Genomic DNA, 21335 nt, shown 5'->3' with positions numbered 1-21335 from the left:
AAAAGTTTCTAGGGGCTGGGGCCAGTGATGTGGCATAGCAGATAAAGCCGCCACTTGCAGTGCCGGCATCCCGTATGGGTGCTAGTTTGAATCCCAGCTGCTCTACTTCCGATCCAGCTCTCTGCTTAGCCTGGGAAAGCAGTAGAAGATGGCCCAAATGCTTGGGCTCCTGCACCCACATTGGAGATCTGGAAGAAGCTCCTGGCTCCTGGCTTCGGGTCAGCGCAGCTCCAGCGTTTGTGGCCAACTGGGGAGTGAACTAGCAGATGGAAGGCCTCTTTCTCTCTCTGCCTCTCATTCTCTCTCTGAGTAACTCTTTCAAATAAATAAATAAATCTTTAGGAAAAAAAAAAATGGTTTCTGGGTGTCACTCCCCCTCTTTGTGGAGGAACGACACAGGACCCTGCGCTGTTCTTTCGTCTGCTTGGCCCTTCCCGGGTTTGCTGCTGGTCCTTCCCGGGTTGGCTGCCGATCCCTTCCACCTCCGTGGAAGGGCGGCTCCCCCTGCCACTTTCCCCACTTCCGCGGGGGAGCGGCACACCGCCGGCCGGCTCTCTCGGGGGCTGCTCAGATGTTATCCGGATGTTCCCCTTAGATGTTCCTGGTGCATGTTGTCTCTCTCCTCCTTTATAGTCCTCTTCCACCAATCCATGCTCTGCTACCCACACGCCGAGTATGCTGCTCTCCTCCAATCAGGAGCAGGATCAGCTCCTGCAGGTTATTGGTCGAACTGGAGGCAGCTGTGTAGAAGTTGTTTACTCCTCTCCCAGCGCCATATTGTGGGAGAGCAGATGCATAGAATAAGTCTTAATTCCAGTAACTTAGTCTAGTCCGAGTTGCTCCCCACATCTGAGGAAAATATAAAGAGGCTTTTATTTAAAAAAAAGAAATAAATAAAAAAATAAACACATTTGAAAGTTACAGTAATAAAACACAAGCTCTGCTGGGGTTGTAATAACAGGAAACAGATTCATAATCCTAACAGAAACAATAAAAAAAAAAAAACACAAACAAAAACAATGAAACAGTTATTAGGACACTGGAATCAGCAACAAAAGATGTGAAAAGAAGAAAAGCAAACTGGAAGAGCCCTGAAAAAGGTCTGAAAGCTGATTGCCTAGGGAAAGTTCCTAAGCCTTGGCAAAGAGCCCTGAAGACTTCCTAAAATGGGTATGCTTAGTAGACATCCTAGGGAGAACTAAATGGTTTTGATCTGCAGGAAAGACCCACCCAAGGAGAAAATTTTGGCTACTATCAGAGTCTCTGAATATTCATGATGGCCTGAGCAGCACACACATGTGAGGACAACACCTCATGATGGTGTGGAAGAATGTTCAGCAAACTTGGAAGAGTGCCTGGTACTCACACAGAGCAGTCAATGGTGCCTACTCCCACCAGCCAGACTAAGATTCATAGGGCACCCCATGGGATATTCCTTGCTAGGGAATCATTATCCCATGCAAAGGGCTACTCCAGAATCACAAGTACCACATAAGTGCAAAACCAAAATAGATAGAATTATTCACAAGTATTTTAACCCCTTATAGGAACATTGTTAAAACACATTCATGAGAAATCAAAAACTAATACAGCGCCATTTGAACATAAAATGCAAAGTGTCTGGCATTCAAACAAATATGGTAAACAAAGGGAAAATGTAATTTATAATGAGTATAAAAACAATGAAAACTGAAAAAGAAATGATACAGATGTTAGAACATTTGAAAAATGGCATTAAAGCCATCACATTGTTTCTTGTGTTCAAAACTATGAAAAATAGAGAAATGAAGAATATTTTAAAATCAAATTTCTAGAGATGGAAGTCATAATGACTGAGATGAAAGAATGTACATAATGTAATAAATGAAGACTATGTAAGAATATTTGCTCTCACAATTATTCAACATTGAATCATGGTACCTGACAATTTAAAGAGGAAAAAAATAACAAGGCTCAAGAAGTTGTGAAGAAAGACATAACATTTTAGGGTACACAGACTTGACCACTGTTTTGCATAGGGATTCTGTAGCCAGCAATCTGCATGATGTCTCTAATAGTAAAGATTTATTTTTTCAAGTAGATTTTTGTATTATTTCTACGACTCTTACCTTTGATTTTTGTTTCTTTTCTTGCTATAGTGTCCAGGATATCAAGAATGATGAAGAAAAAAATACTTGCTTTATTGTTAATTTTGAAGGATAGCTTCATTAGTTATAAGACTTGCTTAGAGATCGTTCAATCATAAATCTATATTTTTATTATAAACTGTTGTTCATAATATATAATCTTTTTGTGTCTCACTGAAGATTACTGTTCCTTGTTTTTGTATTGATATATTAAAAGCTAAAAATCATTTAAATTCAGATTTAATCAAGTCAAACATGAAATAAATTTTTAAAACAATTGGTTTGAGGTTTAATTTTCTATTCAAGGTTTTGACTTTTGTTTTATATACATAAATAGTTTTTTATATATAGTTACATGTTGATATTTATACTGAATTTTGCTAATTTTTATTAAGATTTATTTATTTATTTGAAAGTCAGAGTAACAAGAGAAGGGGAGACACACAGAGTGAGAGAGAGAGAGAGAGAGAGAGAGAGAGGAAGAAAGAGAGAGAGGGAGAGAGAGAGAGATGGATCTTCCATCCACTGGTTCACTCTCCAGATGGCTGTAATGGCTGTGGCTGGCCCAATCCAAAGCCAGGATCTAGGAGTCTCCTTTGGGTCTCCCATATGGGTAGCAAGGACCCAAGGGCCTGGGTCATCTTCTGTTCTTTTCCCAGACCATTAGCAGGGAACTGGATCAGAAGTGGGGTAGCCAGGATACAAACTGGCACCCACATGGGATGCAGCATTGGAGGTGGTGGCTTTTACCCACTATGCCTCAATTCAGCCCCAAAAATCATTTAAAAATAAACTGTATATGTTCACTGTAAATGAAGTTGAGAGGTGTTCCTTCCCCTTGTAGTCTTGAGGAAAACTATAGTTTGGATATTAGTTTAGATGTCTTCCAAAGGCCTAGGTGTTAAAGGTGTGATCAACAAAGTGACACTATTCCAAGGTGACAGAAACCTTAGGAGGAGGGTACTAGTGAGAGATCCTTAGGAGACCGAGTCCATGCCCTTGAGTGGAGTTCTCCCAAGAAGGTTGTTTTAAAAAACTGAGTTTGAGCCAAATTTCCTTGTTTATTTCCTAATCCTTCCTCTGCACTCACTCTATCACTGGCATCAATCACCCTTGTCAGAGATCAAACAAAAAGAGGCTGACTGATCTTGGACCTGAACCTCTGAAACTGAATACATATATTTTCTTTGTAAAGTTAGTAACCTCAGGTATTTTGCAGTAGTAATAAGAAACTGATTAATACAAGATCAGATTATATGATATAAAGATGGTCTGCACTTTAAAGATGTGTTAATAATTATTTCAAACCAGCACTAGTTTGTTTCTAAATTTTTAATTAGTCATTCTATTATAAATTTCTACAACACTTTGGAGTTGTATTTTTTATAATTTTATGAAATGCTCATCTAATATCAATTTCACATTTGTCAAATTTTATAATTTTAACTTTAACATTATCAAACTACTTATATATCTTTCAATACATAAGCAATACTCAATGTAGTTTTCAGGAAGATAATATTATCATGACAGAATTTCTAATCTTAATCTAGTTTACTACTTAACCATAGTATGATTAATAAATCATTATTGTCAACTATAATATAAAATTTTATGAATTTCAAATATACAAAAATACTCATAATAAAATGCTTAGTATATGCTTTACTAAGCTAAGGAAATAAAACACAATTCTTTTGAATCTCTGTGTACTTCTCAGAACACTTCCTTTCATGTTTTCATCTGCCCAAGAACTGAGTCTCCCAATTTTGGTGTTTATAAATTTTAGCACATCAGTTTAAAAGTTTCTCTATAATTATTTTGTTATCTGCAGTTTTTTAAAAGCCTAATTCTGTTTATTTGTTTCTATTAACACTCAGAACTCACTTCTGATTATGTTTTATAATCCAGCTTTAGCACTTGTTTTCAGAATTTTTTCTTCTTTTTCTCTGATTTCATTCTCTCAATTTCATTTCTTACATGGGTTACAATAGACCTGGGCAGATTTTAGGCATAAATTGTAAATTTGAAAGTTATATGTACACATTTTGGCCTTAAGGCTTTGATTTGTCACGGCTGCCCTCACCCCAACCCACCCTTACCCCTTTATATCCAAGAGAGAAATTGTATCATCACATTTCTTTGTGTGTAGAGTTTTTGTAGTTCACTTTCCATGGACAGGGAGTCTCTATGAAAAGGTTTTCATGCATATCTTTATGCAGGATTAGAAAATCTAGTTTACTCACCTGCAACAGCCTCTGGCTGTCTCTCTTTTCTTCCTGAGTGGATTAGAAGCTTAGTCCTCAGCCTTTCAAGCTGAAATACAGGGTAAAAATCACTGTGGGTTGCAGTGCCATTGGCTCTCTCTTCATGTTGGCTTTTTTTTTTTTTTTTTTGCTCTTTGAATCTATCCTTTCATTCTTTGGTGTTTGATTAGACTTTATTTTTGAAGTTCTGTTTCATCTGTGATCTCATGTTCATAACCGAAGGGAAACTATGAGTCAGGCCATCACTGTTTTTAATAAGAGAAAGCAGTGTAAATGCTCCAGTAAGTTCTCCTATTAAAAACATCCAGCAGCTGGACTTCACCGCATTTGTACCTCTGTTCTTATCTTCAGTCCTCGTGCCAGGACTTCTTTTTTCTACATTTCGCTGTTGGCCTTTGTTTTCTCTTTAAAAACAACCAAGTAGGCCTAACCTCATCATTCATGTGTGAAATTTCTTCAATTTCACTTTCCTCCAGACAATAAAATTCTTTCTTGAATTTATAGTTACTACAAATAATTTCTCTAATTGCAGGTTTAGGGAACTAATTCTATAGCTCAATATAAAAAAGATTTTCTCTTCAAATGCTGATTTTCAATAGCCTTTTCTAGAAGCCATGCTTGCTTTGATGGAGAAAAAAGTAAATGAAAAGAAAATTCGAAAATGCTGCAAAGTTTTATAACATCAAGATAAGAAAGAATTTGTTGGAAAATCAAGTATATACAAGAGTAAGGAGACATAAAGCTGTTATGAAAGCCATAGCTTTGTGGCTACTTTTGATTAGCTGGAGTCACACTTGGTGTGTCATCTTCAAATCTGTTATTGCAACCATACAGGAACATTTCTTTTTTTTGACAGGCAGAGTGGACAGTGAGAGAGAGAGACAGAGAGAAAGGTCTTCCTTTTCCGTTGCTTCACCCCTCAAGTGGCCGCCACGGCCGGCGCATTGTGCCTGATGCGCTACACCAATCCGAAGCCAAGAGTCAGGTGCTTCCTCCTGGTCTCCCATGTGGGTGCAGGGCCCCAAAACCTGGGCCATCCTCCACTGCACTCCCGGGCCACAGCAGAGAGCTGGACTGGAAGAGGAGCAACCGGGACAGAATCCGGCGCCCCAAGAGGGACTAGAACCTGGGGTACCAGTGCCACATGCAAAGGATTAGCCTATTGAGCCACGGTGCCGGCCCAGGAATATTTCTTGTTAAACATCCTAGATCATATTCAAACCCATTAGTTGACAGAGTGGGATCATTCTAATACCTATCTCAGGTTTTCTTTTTCATTTCTTTCTGAGTCTGGACTAGAAGTCAATACTTTCCCTGAAATGATTATTTCTTCAGGCTATTCGATGTTATGTTTCAAGATCACTACACTTATTAAAAGTAAGACTTTTTGTTGTAAACATTGTGAACGTACTAAATGCCACAGAACTACACTCTATAAATGGTTAGTTTTATATTGGGTAAAGTTTACCACAATAAAAAAACAACATGTGAGACTTTTCAGAACCCCAACCCCACCCGCATTGATAGAGCAGAACCAATTCCTGCTATGCATTAACGTCACTGCTACCTGGTCCTTGCTTCAGTTTAAACCTGGAAATATAACATCTGAGAGATTTTGCCTGATCTCTTCAAATGTTTGCACCTACCTTCCCGTGAGTACATCCATTCTCTCAAATTTGAATGGGTTTCCAATTTGCACTTGTTCTTTGCACCTCCTCACTTTCTTACCCTCTAATTCCAACTTTCACCTTTACTTTGCCAGGAACAATGATGGCTCTTTCTACTGGCACCATTCTACTGTTTGACAAACCCAAAGGTTATTTTGTACCTTAAGCTTTCTCTAAAATTGAAAATGGAAACAGCAATATTGCTTTTGAACGTTTCTTTTGTGATTCAGTATGTGTTGATGTTCTTCTTATCTGCATCACCTGCTCCTTTTCTGATTCCTTAGTTTGGGTTGCTGGTTTGAATTTTTCTATTTATCCTTTTGATTTTGAAATTTCACATAGTTTTGTCAACAGACATCTTCTCTTATAGTTGTAAATAAGTCTTTGTGCAACTTAGGATAACATAAAACTTGCAGGAATATCTACTGTTTGTGCTAAACCTCAAACTAATCAGTAAATTACATACATTCTTCACTGCTACCAAGGGGTTGCTGAATACTTCCAGATTAAATGATTTCATTATGAATAATATTAACTGCTTTTTCTACAATTTTAACTGTATTCCCAGTTATTCCTTTTTATGTCTTCAATCAGCATGCTTCTCTCTTTCTCCAAAGCAAACATTTCAAGCCTCTATTCATTCTCTTCATGAAAACTTAATGTGAATCAAATGCGGAAAAGACCAGTGATTCTATATATTGATTGAATGAAAATCTGAGATTTGCTCCATATTTAACATCTATACTTTTATTCAATGCATTGAAAAGCTTGCTCACCTTGTATCCCTCATATAATGTTAAATACATATTTGTTCAATGATTCATATATACAGTAGGTAAATTTTGTATTATAAAAGAGCCTGTTCATTCTTCTCTGCTTCCTCCAGCAAGCCTGAATTGTGATGGAGCCTAATTACTACAGACAATTACTTCTTAGATTACAAAGGCTCCTTTAGACCAATGTCAATGTTTTTACTCTAACACTTTTTTCAAAGGAAAATTACAGCTATTAAATATGTAGCTAAAGAAGGGAAAAATACTATAATCAGTTCTAGGGATTCAATTAAGTAGTGAGTAATAACACTGTTCATTTGAAAGAAAACAAATTGTACCTGCATTTTCTCATTTGGTTACATAAAGTATCTTTTAAAGAATGCTGCATTAATTATAGTGCTGGCTATCCTAATAACAAATCCCAATTTTATAATTACGAAATAATGTAATGACATTCTTCTTAATTCAACTATTTAGCAAATTATGATGTTATTGTGATATCAAGGTGGTGAAGTTCGGCTCTTTTAAATGTGTCTTTTACACATAATTTTAAATTAATACTTATCTGTTTATCCCTAACATTTTTGTGCAAAAGTTTACCTTAATTATTTACTTATTTAAAATCATTTTCCACTCTTTGCATTATTGGAAATGTTACATTCCTTATATTAACACTGTTGTCATTTTATTCAATCTTTTGCTGGTTTTATGCTGTTTCTAAAATGACTCAAATATTCTATTTTCTCTATTATGTTTTTTATAAATTACCTTTACCTACATAATTGTTACCCCTTTTTTCTCACTCTTGGGCCATTGAAATTAACTAAAAGAAAAATACCCATGCTTTTATATTTTCTGTCTTTAAATCAGTCTACATTGTATAGAATATGACAATTTTGTCAAGAGCTTCTGCAAGGCAGTAAGTAAAATTGACCCCATACACCGTAGCAGCAGCAAAAGAGAAGCTTCCACTCAGAAACCTTAACTCTAATTTTTCTTTCCAGTAAGCTGATTTATTCTCATACTTACAACTACTTTAGCCAAGTCTTTGAAAGAAACCCATTTTATTACATTAACATGTAGTGAATTATGGTAACAATAATTTAGAAAAAAATAAAGGCATTTATTCTTTTACAATTTGAACTAAGAAAATAGTTGATGACAAGAAAAATACAACAAAAATCAAAATTCTTGCCTCTATTTCAGGAAGTATTTATTTTGTCTTATTTCATAAACATTTAAAAAAATGGTCACCAAGATATATCACCCTGGATATCATACTCATTTGTAATTCCTCAAAGGCAGCATTGTTTTCTTGATGACCATTCTATATCAATTAAGCAGGTTGTTTCTAAATTACTCCAGTATTCATGCAGTATAAGATCTATGATTACCTTGCACCCACCCCAGGGTTTCAATAACATTTACCTTCCAAGTAGTCTGATAAAATTCTACTTTGGCAAATCATCCCTAAGTTATTTTTATCAAGAAGAGAAATTTGCTCACCATAAAAGTGACCTTGAAGGCATTTATATAAATATATAATGAGAGAGTGTAATTTAAAGGATAGAATGGGTTCAGATGCTAGCTTCAGCACTTAATTTCTGCATGAGCTTTTCACTGCATGTATTTTAGTATCTTTTGCAACTTCAGTATATTTGACTTTCCTAAACCTAAGAGTCTACAGACCTCATGGGATACCATCTGAAAAATAATTTAAAGCAGTTTATAGTACATAGCCTAGGAGGCTATAATAGCTCCTGAAGAAACTTTTCTTTATTTTCTGGGTGTTAACAGCAACACATGTCAATATTGTGGGATATTTTGAGGGAAGAAGCAGGGGAGATTAAGTTACATAACCTATGTGAGGTTTTCAAACAGTTTCCTTGAATATGACACCCTTTCAATGATTAAGGGATATTTTATTAGCTTTTAGCCCTATCTAGTTTAGTTGTATACCATTTAAAATATTTTAAACTATAATGTTGTATAGATCACAAATCAATCCATGATTTATTGCCATTCCTGTTAACCACTCTATGTAAGCAGCTGCATCAACATTTGTCACCTAACCTATTTTAATGTCAAAATGAAAAAAAAAAATTGAAATCTGAGATATACCTTTTGTATAATAATGTTATGGGCCTAAGTATCTCAATTTTTAGTCCAGGTTCTTGCTCCCATAGAGTTAAGAATTCAAAGCAGAGACATAAGTGCTGTATAACCAGCGAGAAGAGGATATATTTAAAAGAGAGTGAAGATCCATCCATGTGTGAGAACCGGCAACTGTACTCAAAAGAAATACCCATCATAAGTGGGCCAGAGAGTTCCCTATGAGGAGAGTGTGAGGATGCCAGAAGCATGGCCCCGAAGCTAAGAGCCAAAAAATATGCTCCCATGTTATCAGCCCTTTTGTATTAGGTAGACAGTACTGCCCTAATTGAATACACAAATGGGGGGGGGGGGGTAGTATGTGTGAAGCTTTCTGGGGATTTCATGGAGCCTGCATGTGGAACCTAATTTCCACATGGCCATCACAGTGTCTCATACATCCTGATCCTGGATGAAACATAGGTACATTATGGTAAACTGGACAAAGCAGATCAATGAGGGGTCACATGTTAGAATACAGTGGTACACAGATATTATGGCGGGAAAATCCACTTTTATTTATTTCTATGTAACTACTTGCCTAGTTCTCCCATATCAGCACTCTACGAAAAATAAGGAATAATTAACCATACTGCAAGTCTATTTATCTACAAAACTATGATTTATTTTAACTTCACGTGATAAAAATCATTGTAACAACATTTAATACCTTCAAAGGCTATTGGAAAGCAGAATATAAATGCAGAGCAGAAATCTGCTATATACTGTTTCTACTGCTCTAAAGTTCATCACAGTTACTACATAATTTCGGTAAATAATTTACCATTGCTCTGCCTCAGTTTTTTTCATGTGTTTTACATTAGAGGTGATATTACCTGTACTACAGAGACTGAGAGAAAACTTTTTACAGAAGACAAATTTAATTTTATCCTAACAGAAGAAAGTGAAAAGTGAAGGCTCAATGTAATATTGGCACGGAATTGCCCAATGTCCTTTGTACTCCTAAATTGTCTTTCAAAAGTGTAAGATTGAAAGGAGGTTTGAGTATGGTCTCTGATTTGTGGTATTTATTCTGAATTGTCTGGAATTCTATTTGTTTTCCTGCCCAGTGCTGACATGGGGTTGATGGCTTTAAGTTTTTTGTGATTGTCCCCACAGGATTCTTTCCTTATCAGCTCTTAGCAGATTGTGACCATTTAAGGAAAAACTTCTTTACTGCTTTATCAACCTTATTTTCATAGCTTCTTATTCCCCAGTGTCAAAAAGTATTATGTACATTTTAAAAAAAAAAAAAAAGTGCAGCCATCCATGCCAGGCAATTGTAAGTAGAATTGTATTTTAAGTGATACAGCAAACAAAATTGACCTTGGTAAGCCTCATGACTTATCAGAAATATGGCCATTCCTTCAATCCAGGTTTTATTTACAGAACATAAGAGCTAAGCGGAAAGAAAATGGACTGTTTTAAGACGAGAAGGTCATGGCTAGTTCTTAAATACAATGCCGACTGTGCTCTCTTCAGCAAATGACAGTTGGGCATTTCATTTGAACAAAACGATGAGAGTCTAGTATTTTCTCATGTTCTTTGGAGATGATTTCCAAAGCGTTGCCCCTTGTCCAGCAGCAGTGGCATCACTAAGGGACTTCTTAAAAATTCAGATTATCAGACCCCCACCTTCTAGAGCTAATGAATCAGAAACTTCGGGGTGCAGACCAGCAGCAGTAGGCTCGTTTTTAAACAGCTGCCAGGTGACTCTGGTGCACAATCACATTTGAGAACCACTAGAGGAAGCTGCAAGATATAATACATACAAAAAGAATTCATGTTTTTAAATTGTTTTCATTTTAAACCTGTACTGGACATGAAATTAATTTTCTAAAAATAAATAAACAGGCACTGCAATAAGTGACTTAGGAAAAAAAATATTTGGCATAATGGTTAAGACACCACGTGGGCTGCCCATATCCCACATCAGAGTTCCTGAATTGCAGTTCCTGCTAGATTCCCAAGTCTAGCCTCCAGCTAAAGCATACACTGGTAGGCAGCAAGCGAGGACTCAAGAAGTTGGATCCCTGCCTTTCACATGGGAGACCTGGATTCAATTCCTCATTCATGGTTTTATTTATTTTTTTTATTTTATTTTTTATTTTTGACAGGCAGAGTGGACACTGAGAGAGAGAGAGAGAGAGAAAGGTCTTCCTTTTCTGTTGGTTCACCCGCCAATGGCCGCTGCGGCCGGCGCACCACGCTGATCCGAAGCCAGGAGCCAGGTGCTTCTCCTGGTCTCCCACGTGGGTGCAGGGCCCAAGAACTTGGGCCATCCTCCACTGCCTTCCTGGGCCACAGCAGAGAGCTGGACTGGAAGAGTAGCATCCAGGACAGAATCCAGCACCCCGACCAGGACTAGAACCCTGTGTGCCGGTGCCACAGGCGGAGGATTAGCCTATTGAGCCGCGGTGCTGGCCTATGGTTTTAGCTTTTGCAGGCATTTCAAGAATGAAACTGCATATAGGAGATTTCTGTCTGCCTTTATACATATATATATATATATATAATGTATATCTCTCTGTCTTTCAAATAAATTAAATTAAATATAAATGAATGGAAACGATGCTTTGCAAATTGAATCTCATCGATGCATCCTAGGTTCTAGAAAGCTCCCCATGAAAGAAGGGTGAAACTGAAGGGAAAAATAACCATGGTAATCAGTAAAACAAAACATTAAAAAAGAAACATCAAAAGTCATAAAGCAAAGAATCCCAGTCCCAAACTTTGCAATATTCGTTTGCCGCACTGATATCCATAAACCATTCCAGTAATTTAATCCTGAACAAGGCAAGTATTTGGGACACTTTGAGTGTTATTCTCCCTATCACAGCCTATGAAAATATTCCCCACTCACCATTGTAAAAGAAAGTGTGCGCTATCCAGAGATTTCTGGAGAAAATATTGAAAGACTGGGTAATATCTTTATGAATAAGAGTGGAAAGTAGATGTCTCTACAAGGTTAATAGTCAAGGCAGGGTCAGGGAATTGAAAAAATGTGGTTTGTTTTTAGACATTTGTGTAATAGCAGTTTTATTTTAAAGAGGTTTCATGTTGAAACTAGAGCCACTCTGAAGAGAAAGGGTGAGGATCCCTGTCTTGAAATAAGCTGAGTGGGAATGAAAATACAGCCAAGTGGGCTTGTATCTCAGGATCATTGTAAAAATAAGCTATGGTGAACTTGGGCCTGAGTCAAAAACCATGGCCACAAAGGGCACACTAATGGTTGAGTGCTGAAGATTGTATTCCACTGGCATCACCATGAAAATAGAAAGCAAATATGAAGAATGAAGCTTTGGTGTTTGCAGGAAATTGTAGGCAGTTTAGTAAGAGAATAGGACTAGGCTGTTAGATTATTTTCTTGAAGAAAGGATAGCCAAAACCGTGAATTTTTTTTTCAAATTTATGGAACATCAAATATACATACTAATACCAGTATTATGATTATTTTATTGTCCTGTACACTGCTTTAATGAATACATTCATTTAAAAAATGAATACAGAGGCTGGCATTGTGGCACAATGGGTTGAACCATTGCTTGCATCAGTCATCTCATACGGGCACTCGTTTGAGTTTCAACTGCTCCACTTCTTATCCACCTCCCTGCCGATGTGACTGGGAAAGCAAAAGAAGATGGCCCAAGTCTTTGTGCCCCTACACACACACTGGAGACCCTGATGAAACTCCTGGATCCTGGCTTCAGCCTGACCCATCCTTGGCCTTGGCGACAATCTGGGGAGCGAACCAGCAGATGAAAGATATTCTCTCTCTCTCTCACCCTCCCTCTCCTCTGTAACTCTGCCTTGCAAATAAATAAAATGAAACTTTTTCTGTGACAGGCAGTTAGACAGTGGGAGAGAGAGAGACAGAGAGAAAGGTCTTCCTTTTTCCATTGGTTCACCCCCCAAGTGGCCGCCACGGCCAGCGCATTGTGGCCAGCGCGCTGCGCCAATCTGAAGAAGCCAGGAGCCAGGTGCTTCCTCCTGGTCTCCCCTGTGGGTGCAGGGCCCAAAGACCTGGGCCATCCTCTACTGCACTCCCGAGCCACAGCAGGGAGCTAGACTGGAAGAGGAGCAACCGGGACAGAATCCGGCACCCCAACAGGGACTAGAACCCTGAGGGACGGTGCCACAGGGGAGGATTAGCCCAGTGAGCCAGAGCGCTAGCCAAAATGAAACTTTTAAGAATGATTACAAAGAACTACAGTGAATTGCTATCTATAGCTGTTTTAAAACTTTGCTTCTTTATACTGTTTTCCAACTCAATAACTCATTGTTCTTTGATGATGAAATTTACAAAAGAAATTTTAATTAGGACATCAAACATAACAGGATAACTACATAACAATCTTTAACATGTTATATGGTTTCTCAAACCCTTTCCCTCCTATGATACTTTTTCTACCTATAATTAATAACCAATTGACTATCTCAAAATAGCAAGATGCATTTAATGCTTACCAAATCTTAAAATATATATTTTGCTATTGGGCATTTAATTGCTTACTTATTGGTAATACTCTCTATCACTCTTTAATGTTAAGTTTCATTGTTTATGAAGGTAATTTAAGCATGAATCTAAATAAGAGAAAATAAATCAGAGTTCAATACTTAATACCATCAATTACTAATTTCTTACTTGGAATCAAATAACTGTAAATAATTCACCCATTCCTACCAATTGCAGAATAATTTTCTCTACAAAGAGTAAAGAAAAATGCTAATATTTTGGGGTTATGAAATTCATACAGAAATACTATTTAATGTAATTATCATTGCACAGATCAAGAAACCAAACTTTAAATTACAGTAATTCATCCCATATCACACAGTAGCAGAATTAAAAGTGGAGTGGATTCCCAGCAGATTGTAAATTCTTTTGGGAATGCCACCTTTTTTTATTTTGCTTTTTAAAGTGAACTGGTCAGGGATGGTGTTTAGCAAAGCAACTGTAACACTGCTAAGATGCCTACTACCTCTATCAGAGTGCCAACATTCTAGAGTCTTAGCACTGCTCCCAATTCAGCTTCCTACTAATCAACACTTTCAGAGGCTACAGGCGACAGCATAAGTATTCGTGTCCCTACCACCCACTTGGGAGACCTGGAGTCAGTAGTGTCTCCTGTCTTCAGCCTGGCCCAGTGCTCACTGTTGCCGGCATTTGGAAGTAAATTAGCAGAAGGCAGACCTCTGTTGTTCTGTTGATCATTCTCTTCTCTCCCTGCATCTCTCTCTCTCTCTCTCCCTTTCAAAAAAATAGCAAAATAAAACTTTGAAGATGATATGCCTCAAAAATTATTTAAAAATTAAAACTAAAGTATATTGGGAAATAATGGTGTCTTGCATATATAGTAAATCGGATAATATTTAAAAATAAATATCTACTCTAGAGCTTTTTTTCAAATAAACTTGGGAATGATATATTAATGTCTCCAATGAGACATTTCATCTAATTAAAGTTAAGCCTACCTGAAATGTTTGGGTAATATTGTATTTGCTGTTTCAGAACACAGCATAGTAAAAGTCTAAAAATTAGGAGCAGTGCATCTGGTTAAAGCCCTGGCCTGGCATCCCATATGAGTGCCAGATGCTCTACTTGTGATCCAGCTCTCTGCAAATGGCCTGGGAAAGCAGTGGAGGACAGCCCAAGTACTTGGGTCCCTGCACCCTGATGGGACATCAGGAAGAAGCTCCTGGCTTTGGATCAGCTCAGCTCCAGCTGATGTGGTGATTTGGGGAGTGAACCAGTGGATGCAAGATTTCTCTCTCTCTTTCTCTGTCTACCTTTTTCTATAATTCCATCTTTCAAATTGTGGGGAGCAGGGCCCTGTGGGGAGCAGGGCCCATCACTGGCAGCATGGCGAAATAAGTACTGAGACTATCCAGACTAGACTAGACTACTGAGACTATTGAGACTAACTCTATGCGCCTGATCTCCCACCATATGGCGCTGAGAGGGAGTAAACAAATCTTACACAGCTGCTTCATTAATTAGCTGATTCCTGATCCAACCTCTGATTGGAGGAGAACAGCGTGCTCAGCACCTGGGCAGCAGAGCACAGATTGGTAGGAGAGGACTATAAAGGCGAGATAGAAGGTGGGGTGGGGGGGGATTCGCTTATGCAGACATCTCACACCAGGCGCCAAAGGAATAACAAGAATGCGGACACACACCACACACCAAGTGGAATGCGGTTAGCACAGGAGTGAACTTGAGCGCACAAGGCATAGTCATTCGCTTAAACAACAGCGTCCGGTCCAGTGTTGGTCTCCTGCGAGCCCGCGGAGGAGCGACACAAATAAATAAATCTTTAGAAAAGTCTAACAAATAATGGTTTAATTAATAACTACACAAACATTTAATATTTAAATTAGATTAATAGTCTTAAACAAATATTAGCATTAATGAATATAGTAAGCAATTAACTAGTAGTTGAATATATATATTTTATGTAATATATGTATATAATATGTGTGCTATATCACTTTAAAAGAAAGCAAACCAAAAACCAGATGAGAACATTAGTTTATATTTCATTATGGCAAGACTATAGTACTTGGTTATTTAATCAAATAATATTTTAGATATGGCTGTGAAGATATTCTGTAGCTCTGGCTAACATTTACAGTCACTTGCCTTTAAGATTACCCTATGGAGTGTAAGTGGGCTCCAACTCATCAGTTGAAAGTCCTAATTGAAAAACAGGTTTTCCCAGCAAAGAAAGACTTGTTCCTCCGGATTATCACATAGAATCCCCTTATGAGCTTCCAGTCTACTGGCCAGCCTAACAGATTTTGGATTTGTCACCCTCATAATCACATCAGGCTACTCATTAAAACAATATATTTCTTAAGTAAATCATACAATTCTTTCTTTTTAATTTATTTAGTTGAAAGGCAGAGCTACAGAGAGGTGGAGAGAGAGAGGGGTCTTCCATTCGATGGTTCACTCCCCAGTTGGCCACAATGGCCGGAACTCAGCCAATCCGAAGCCAGGAGCCAGGAGCTTCTTCCAGGTCTCCCACACTGGTGCAAGGGCCCAAGGACTAGGATCATCTTCTACTGCTTTCCCAGGCCATAGCAGAGAGGTGGATCAGAAGTGGAGCAGCCAGGACTCAAACTAGTTTCCACGTGGGATGCCGGAACTGCAGGCAGAGGCTTTACCCGCTATGCCACAGGGCCAGCCCCAATCATATAATTCTTGAAATAATACCAAAAAAATACATCCAAATCTTTTTGTTCTGTTTTACTGGTGAACACTAACAGATAGATTAGCATTAAAACCAGCTAAGGAAATATCTGGTGCTTCCTTCTACCAGCTTTATAAGAAAGTTGCCAACATTCTTCAGATTAGACGTACTGAAATGTTTTGTATTAAATGATCAGAAAATAATAATTAAATTTTACTGATTAGTTAATACATGTGAATCACATTCCATTATTTTCCCTGTTTTAAATGAAGTATTCATAACATTAGCCAGAGCTTTTTTAATTAGGTCAAGATTTTCAGAAACATATTAGTCCTTTAAAAAGTCCTTTTACTTTTTCAAACACTTTATATACTCAATTCCTTAATTGTAGTAGTAAGCTAATTCTCAATTGGATGATTAAAATATGTTAAAGATAATAAAATGATGTTTCATAATATATCCTACCCAAGATTTGAAATATCTGAATTTACCAGAATTACATTTAAAAACAAATTTTCAAAGAACAAATCTGTAAAACTAGACAGCTGAACTAGTTGGATTCCCTTTGGTAAGTATGTGTTTTGAGCAAAGTTTAACTAAAACCATCTGTTGATGACTCACTCACTCTTGAATCATCTAAAATGTTTTTTCTCCAATTTATACAAATGCTCAATGAAATGCCTTTCAAATTTTCTGAATTGCCTTTTTCCTTTAAAAATCTAAAGCCAAGCAAAGAAGAATGGAACAGTTATAAATTGGAGGTTAAAGATTAATTTTTACTTGTTTTTAAGTGAGGTTTATATACTCTGGTTCACTCCCCAATTCCCGCCAATGGTCAGGTCTGGGTTAGTCAAAATCCAGGAGCCAGAAATGTCATTTGAGTCTCTTACATGGTTAGCAGGGACCCAAGTACTTGAACCATCATCTGCTGCTTTCCAGGGTAAGTGTAATCAGGAAGCTACATGAGAGGCAGAGAATGGAGTTTAACTGAGGTACTCAGATTTGGCATGGTGGCATCCCACGTGGTGGTTTAATCTACCGTTCTGCAACACTTGCCCCTTTCTGAAGGCAGTGAACAAATTTGTGTTTGTTCAGAATGTGTTCCTGAAACAAAGTCCTTTGTATGGAAATCTTGCCAATTTGAATAGTAAATTTTCGTTAAAAACAGTACTTTTCTTCTAGGCTGCTTTTACTATTTTTATCCATCTAGGGGGTACTTAGTAACATTCGAAGATGTTTTTGGTGTCAGTTTGAAGGAATCTAATTGATACTTGAATGAATAGCAGCCATATGTGCTAATAAACTTTTTGCAGTGCAAAGGCAGTCCCATAATGAATAGTCCACCCAAAGTTTTTTTTTTTTTTTTAATTTATTTTATTTATTTGAAAGAGTTACAGTGAGAGATAGAGAGAGAGAGAGAGAGAGAGAAAGAGGTCTTCTATCTGCTGATTCACTCCCCAAATGGTGGCACTGTCCAGAGCTGAGCAGATCCAAAGCTAGGAGCCAGGAGCTTCTTCCAGATCTCCCATTTGGGTGCAGGGGCCCAAGGACTTGGACCATCTTCTACTGCTTTCCGAGGTGCACCAGAAAGGAGCTGGTTTGGAATTGGAACAGCTGGGCCTTGAACTGGCGTCCACAGGAATGCTGGTACTGCAGGCTGGGGCTTTAACCCACTGCGCCACAGCAGCTGGCCCCAACCCAAAGTTTTAACAGACCTCTTTCTTACTTTCTGTCTTTTTCCCTTTCTTCCTCATTTTATACCTGACGTGAAGATTTCTGAATATCTATTGATGCTTGTTGTGCACAGATCGTCAGATCCCCAAACCCCGCCAGAGACTTGAACACACCGAAATGCAAGAGCAAGGTTTATTTCGGAAGTACAAGCTGCAGCAGGGATCCCGTCTACTCAAGCGTGCAGCGGAGGGCAGAGGAAGGCCCTGAGCCTTGCTTGGGAGCCTCTTTTAAAGCCAGGCTACAGCATCGAGGGGTGTGGGGTAACAGTGGACTGGCTAGGGTCACCTCTGATACTTCCTGATCGAACGCGGTTGTTCCTGATTGGGTCAGATCCAGGAGATTTCCTTATACAGTGAACGCTAGCAAGCTGTTCTGTTGCAACTTTCCGTTTCCCCAGAGTGAGGCTGCTTTTACAAGAAGTGGGGCCTGCCTCTCCGAATGGAGGCACTTTTTTGAACCATAGTTACTTCAGCCCTTCAATGCTTTATAAATATTCTTTATAATTTTCTGGATTGAAGAATACAATATGGTACCCCAACGCTTATATATATTAGGACATTGCAAATTTTGACAAATGGAGGGGCCCTGAATTACGCTTATTTCACAAGAATATAATTGAAGAGACTATGTGACTGCTCAGAGTAAAAGGTATTAAATAATGAAATCAAAACCCAAACCAAATCTATTGGCTCCAAATCATACCATCATTTCTAACCAATAAAGCATACTGAGATAATATTGCAGAAGAGGATTTTTGGGAAAAAGCTAATGAATTCAGATTGGAACAGGTGAAGAGCTAGCTAACTTCAATAAATAAAAGGACTTCAAAAAGTTTATGAAATATTGAACTAAAAGATTAATTTATTTTGATATAATTTTTGAAATTCATGATTATAAGGAATCTTTAGAAAGATCTTGTAAAATTCATATTGTTAAAAAAAAAAACACTGTACATGGATTTCCAGACATTCTCCTGGACTGCAAAGCTGCACAGCCTCCTTCATCAATAGGATCTGGATTCCAAGAGTGCTTCAGAATCTAGCTTCACTGTAGCCTTAACCTGTCCCAGCTTTGGTAGGCAATGGTACTCATATATATATATATATATATATATATATATATATCCTACTTATGTTGCTCCTCTCTCCAGACCACTTAGCTTTAGTAGGTATAGATAACAGAGCACTCATGCCCTAGACTTGGGACTGGAACTGCCATGACACTCGCCTACCACCACTGAGACCCACAAATTATGCTGGGATTCAGAGGAGCATCTCATACTCCTGCTGCCACTGTCATTATTAAAAGGAAGGAGAAATAAATGCCTTCCAAGATATGCAAGAACTATGGGAAATTCATCACTATAAGAACAACTATATTGGGGAAAAAAAAAAGCTTGAGGGTTCTTACCTACAGATAAAAAGAAAAAATACTACCATCATGAAAAGAGATGTATAACACCCAAAGAAAAATAATGGAGGGTGTGCAAAATAAGCAGAAGGAATTTAGGAATTTATAAATAAATGATGAGACTACTCATCAATAATAAATTTGATTGTAGACTACCTAAATTTCCCAATTAACAGAGAGACTACATGGATTAAAAACAAAACAAAACAAAACAAAAAAACTCAATGATGTGCTGCCAATAGCAAACACAATTTACCAGAAAAGACAAATACCCATGGGGAAATTAAAAATATGGGAAAGACATTACATGCAGACAGAAACCAAAAGCGAGCAGGAATAGCACTGTTTGTACCAGAGAAAACAGACTGTAGTACAGATAGCTTAAAAACAGATTGAGAAGGTCATTATTTAATGATAAAGGAATCAATTAAACAAGAAGACAGGATTTTAGTAGGTACGTACCTAATGCCAGTGCACCCAATTTTATAAAATAAACATTATTAGATCAAAAAAGGGAAATAATTTCCAAACACAAAAAACTAGAGGACTTTCAGACTCAGCATTCATCCATAGAAGATCATTCAGAGAAAAATAAATAATATCAGAATTAGATTACACTATTGACCTAAAAAACATAAGAAATCTATAGAATATCAGAATATTTCATCCAACAAAAACACAAGGCACACTTTTTTTTTTTTTTAACCCATCTATTTGAAAGGTAGAATCAGAGACAGAGAAAGAGGAAGAGAAAAAACTTCCATTCACTGGTTCGCTTTCCAAATGGCCACAAAAGCCAAGGTGGACTAAGTTGAAGCCAGGATCCTGGAAGTCCATTGGAGTGCTCCACATGAGTGATAGGGGCCCAAGCATGTAGTAATGTGCTTTCCCAGGCACATTTACCAGGAGCTGGATTGGAAGTGGAGCAGCTGGGACTTGAACAAGTCACCCACATGAGATGCCAGCACCACAGGAAACAACGTAACCTCCTGTGTCACAGTATATCCAATATACACATTCTTTTCATCAGCACATAGAACATTCTCTAGGATAGCCATTCCATTAGGTCACAAAATGAGTCACACGAATTAAAAAAAAAAGTCAGCATTATATCACATATCTTTTCTGACAACAGTGGAATAAAACTAGACACAGAGAACAAAAGAAACTCTAAAATTTATGCAAATAATTAGATATTGCAAAAATATGCCCCTTAATGAAGAATATGTCATTGAAGAAAGCAAAAGGGAAACTTAAAAATTCGTTGCAACAAATGAACATGGAAACACAATATACCCAAACTATGAGATATGGCAAAAGCAATACAGACAGAACAATATCAAATAAACAACTTAATAGTGTATCTCAAGGATGTAGAAAAACAAGAAAATATCAAACCCAGATTAGAAGGAAAGGAATAATAAAGATCAAAACAGAATTAAATGAAACTGAAAAAGTAATTTACAAGATCAAAAATATGAAGAGTTGGTTCTATGAAAAGATACAAAAATTGGCCGGCGCCGCAGCTCACTAGGCTAATCCTCCACCTTGCGGTGCCGGCGCACCGGGTTCTAGTCCCGGTTGGGGCGCCAGATTCTGTCCCGGTTGCCCCTCTTCCAGGCCAGCTCTCTGCTGTGGCCAGGGAGTGCAGTGGAGGATGGCCCAAGTGCTTGGGCCCTGCACCCCCTGGGAGACCAGGATAAGCACCTGGCTCCTGCCTTCGGATCAGCGCAGTGCGCTGGCCGCAGTGCGCCGGCCGCAGCGGCCATTGGAGGGTGAACCAACGGCAAAGGAAGACCTTTCTCTCTGTCTCTCTCTCTCACTGTCCACTCTGTCAAAAAAAAAAAAAAAAAAGATATAAAAATTGAATAAACCTGAAGCCAGACTAAGGGAAAATAATGAGAAGACTCAAATTGATAAAATCAGAGATGAGAAAGGAGACATTACAAATGAAATGACAGAAATAGAAAGGTTTATTAGGAGCTATTATGTACAACTACATACCAATAAA

At 37.9% G+C, this 21335-nt stretch overlaps 1 protein-coding gene across 5 annotated transcripts in view; it reads right to left on the bottom strand.

Annotated features, from left to right (window-relative positions):
* Nucleotides 1-391: 391 nt before the first annotated feature.
* The window catches only part of LOC149125027 (uncharacterized), a 35109-nt gene continuing 14165 nt past the window's right edge, over nt 392-21335 (bottom strand). For 3 of the 5 annotated variants that reach the window (XR_016211936.1, XR_016211934.1, XM_089302480.1), the window contains one exon: nt 8091-10736. Coding sequence is in view for 3 of the 5 variants with exons in the window: in XM_089302480.1 (XP_089158606.1) it covers nt 10629-10736 (108 nt within the window). In the remaining 2 variants the exon portion in view is untranslated. Of the gene's footprint in view, nt 850-4372; nt 4443-8090; nt 10737-21335 lie in introns of those variants that run through there. The other 2 variants (XM_089302481.1, XM_089302479.1) reach the window with 2 other exon arrangements.

Source organism: Oryctolagus cuniculus, chromosome 8 (assembly GCF_051225735.1).
Source record: "Oryctolagus cuniculus isolate XC-2025 breed Fujian yellow rabbit chromosome 8, ASM5122573v1, whole genome shotgun sequence".
In the NCBI taxonomy this organism is placed as follows: domain Eukaryota; kingdom Metazoa; phylum Chordata; class Mammalia; order Lagomorpha; family Leporidae; genus Oryctolagus; species Oryctolagus cuniculus.
This window is presented reverse-complemented; position numbering and strand designations above follow the sequence as displayed.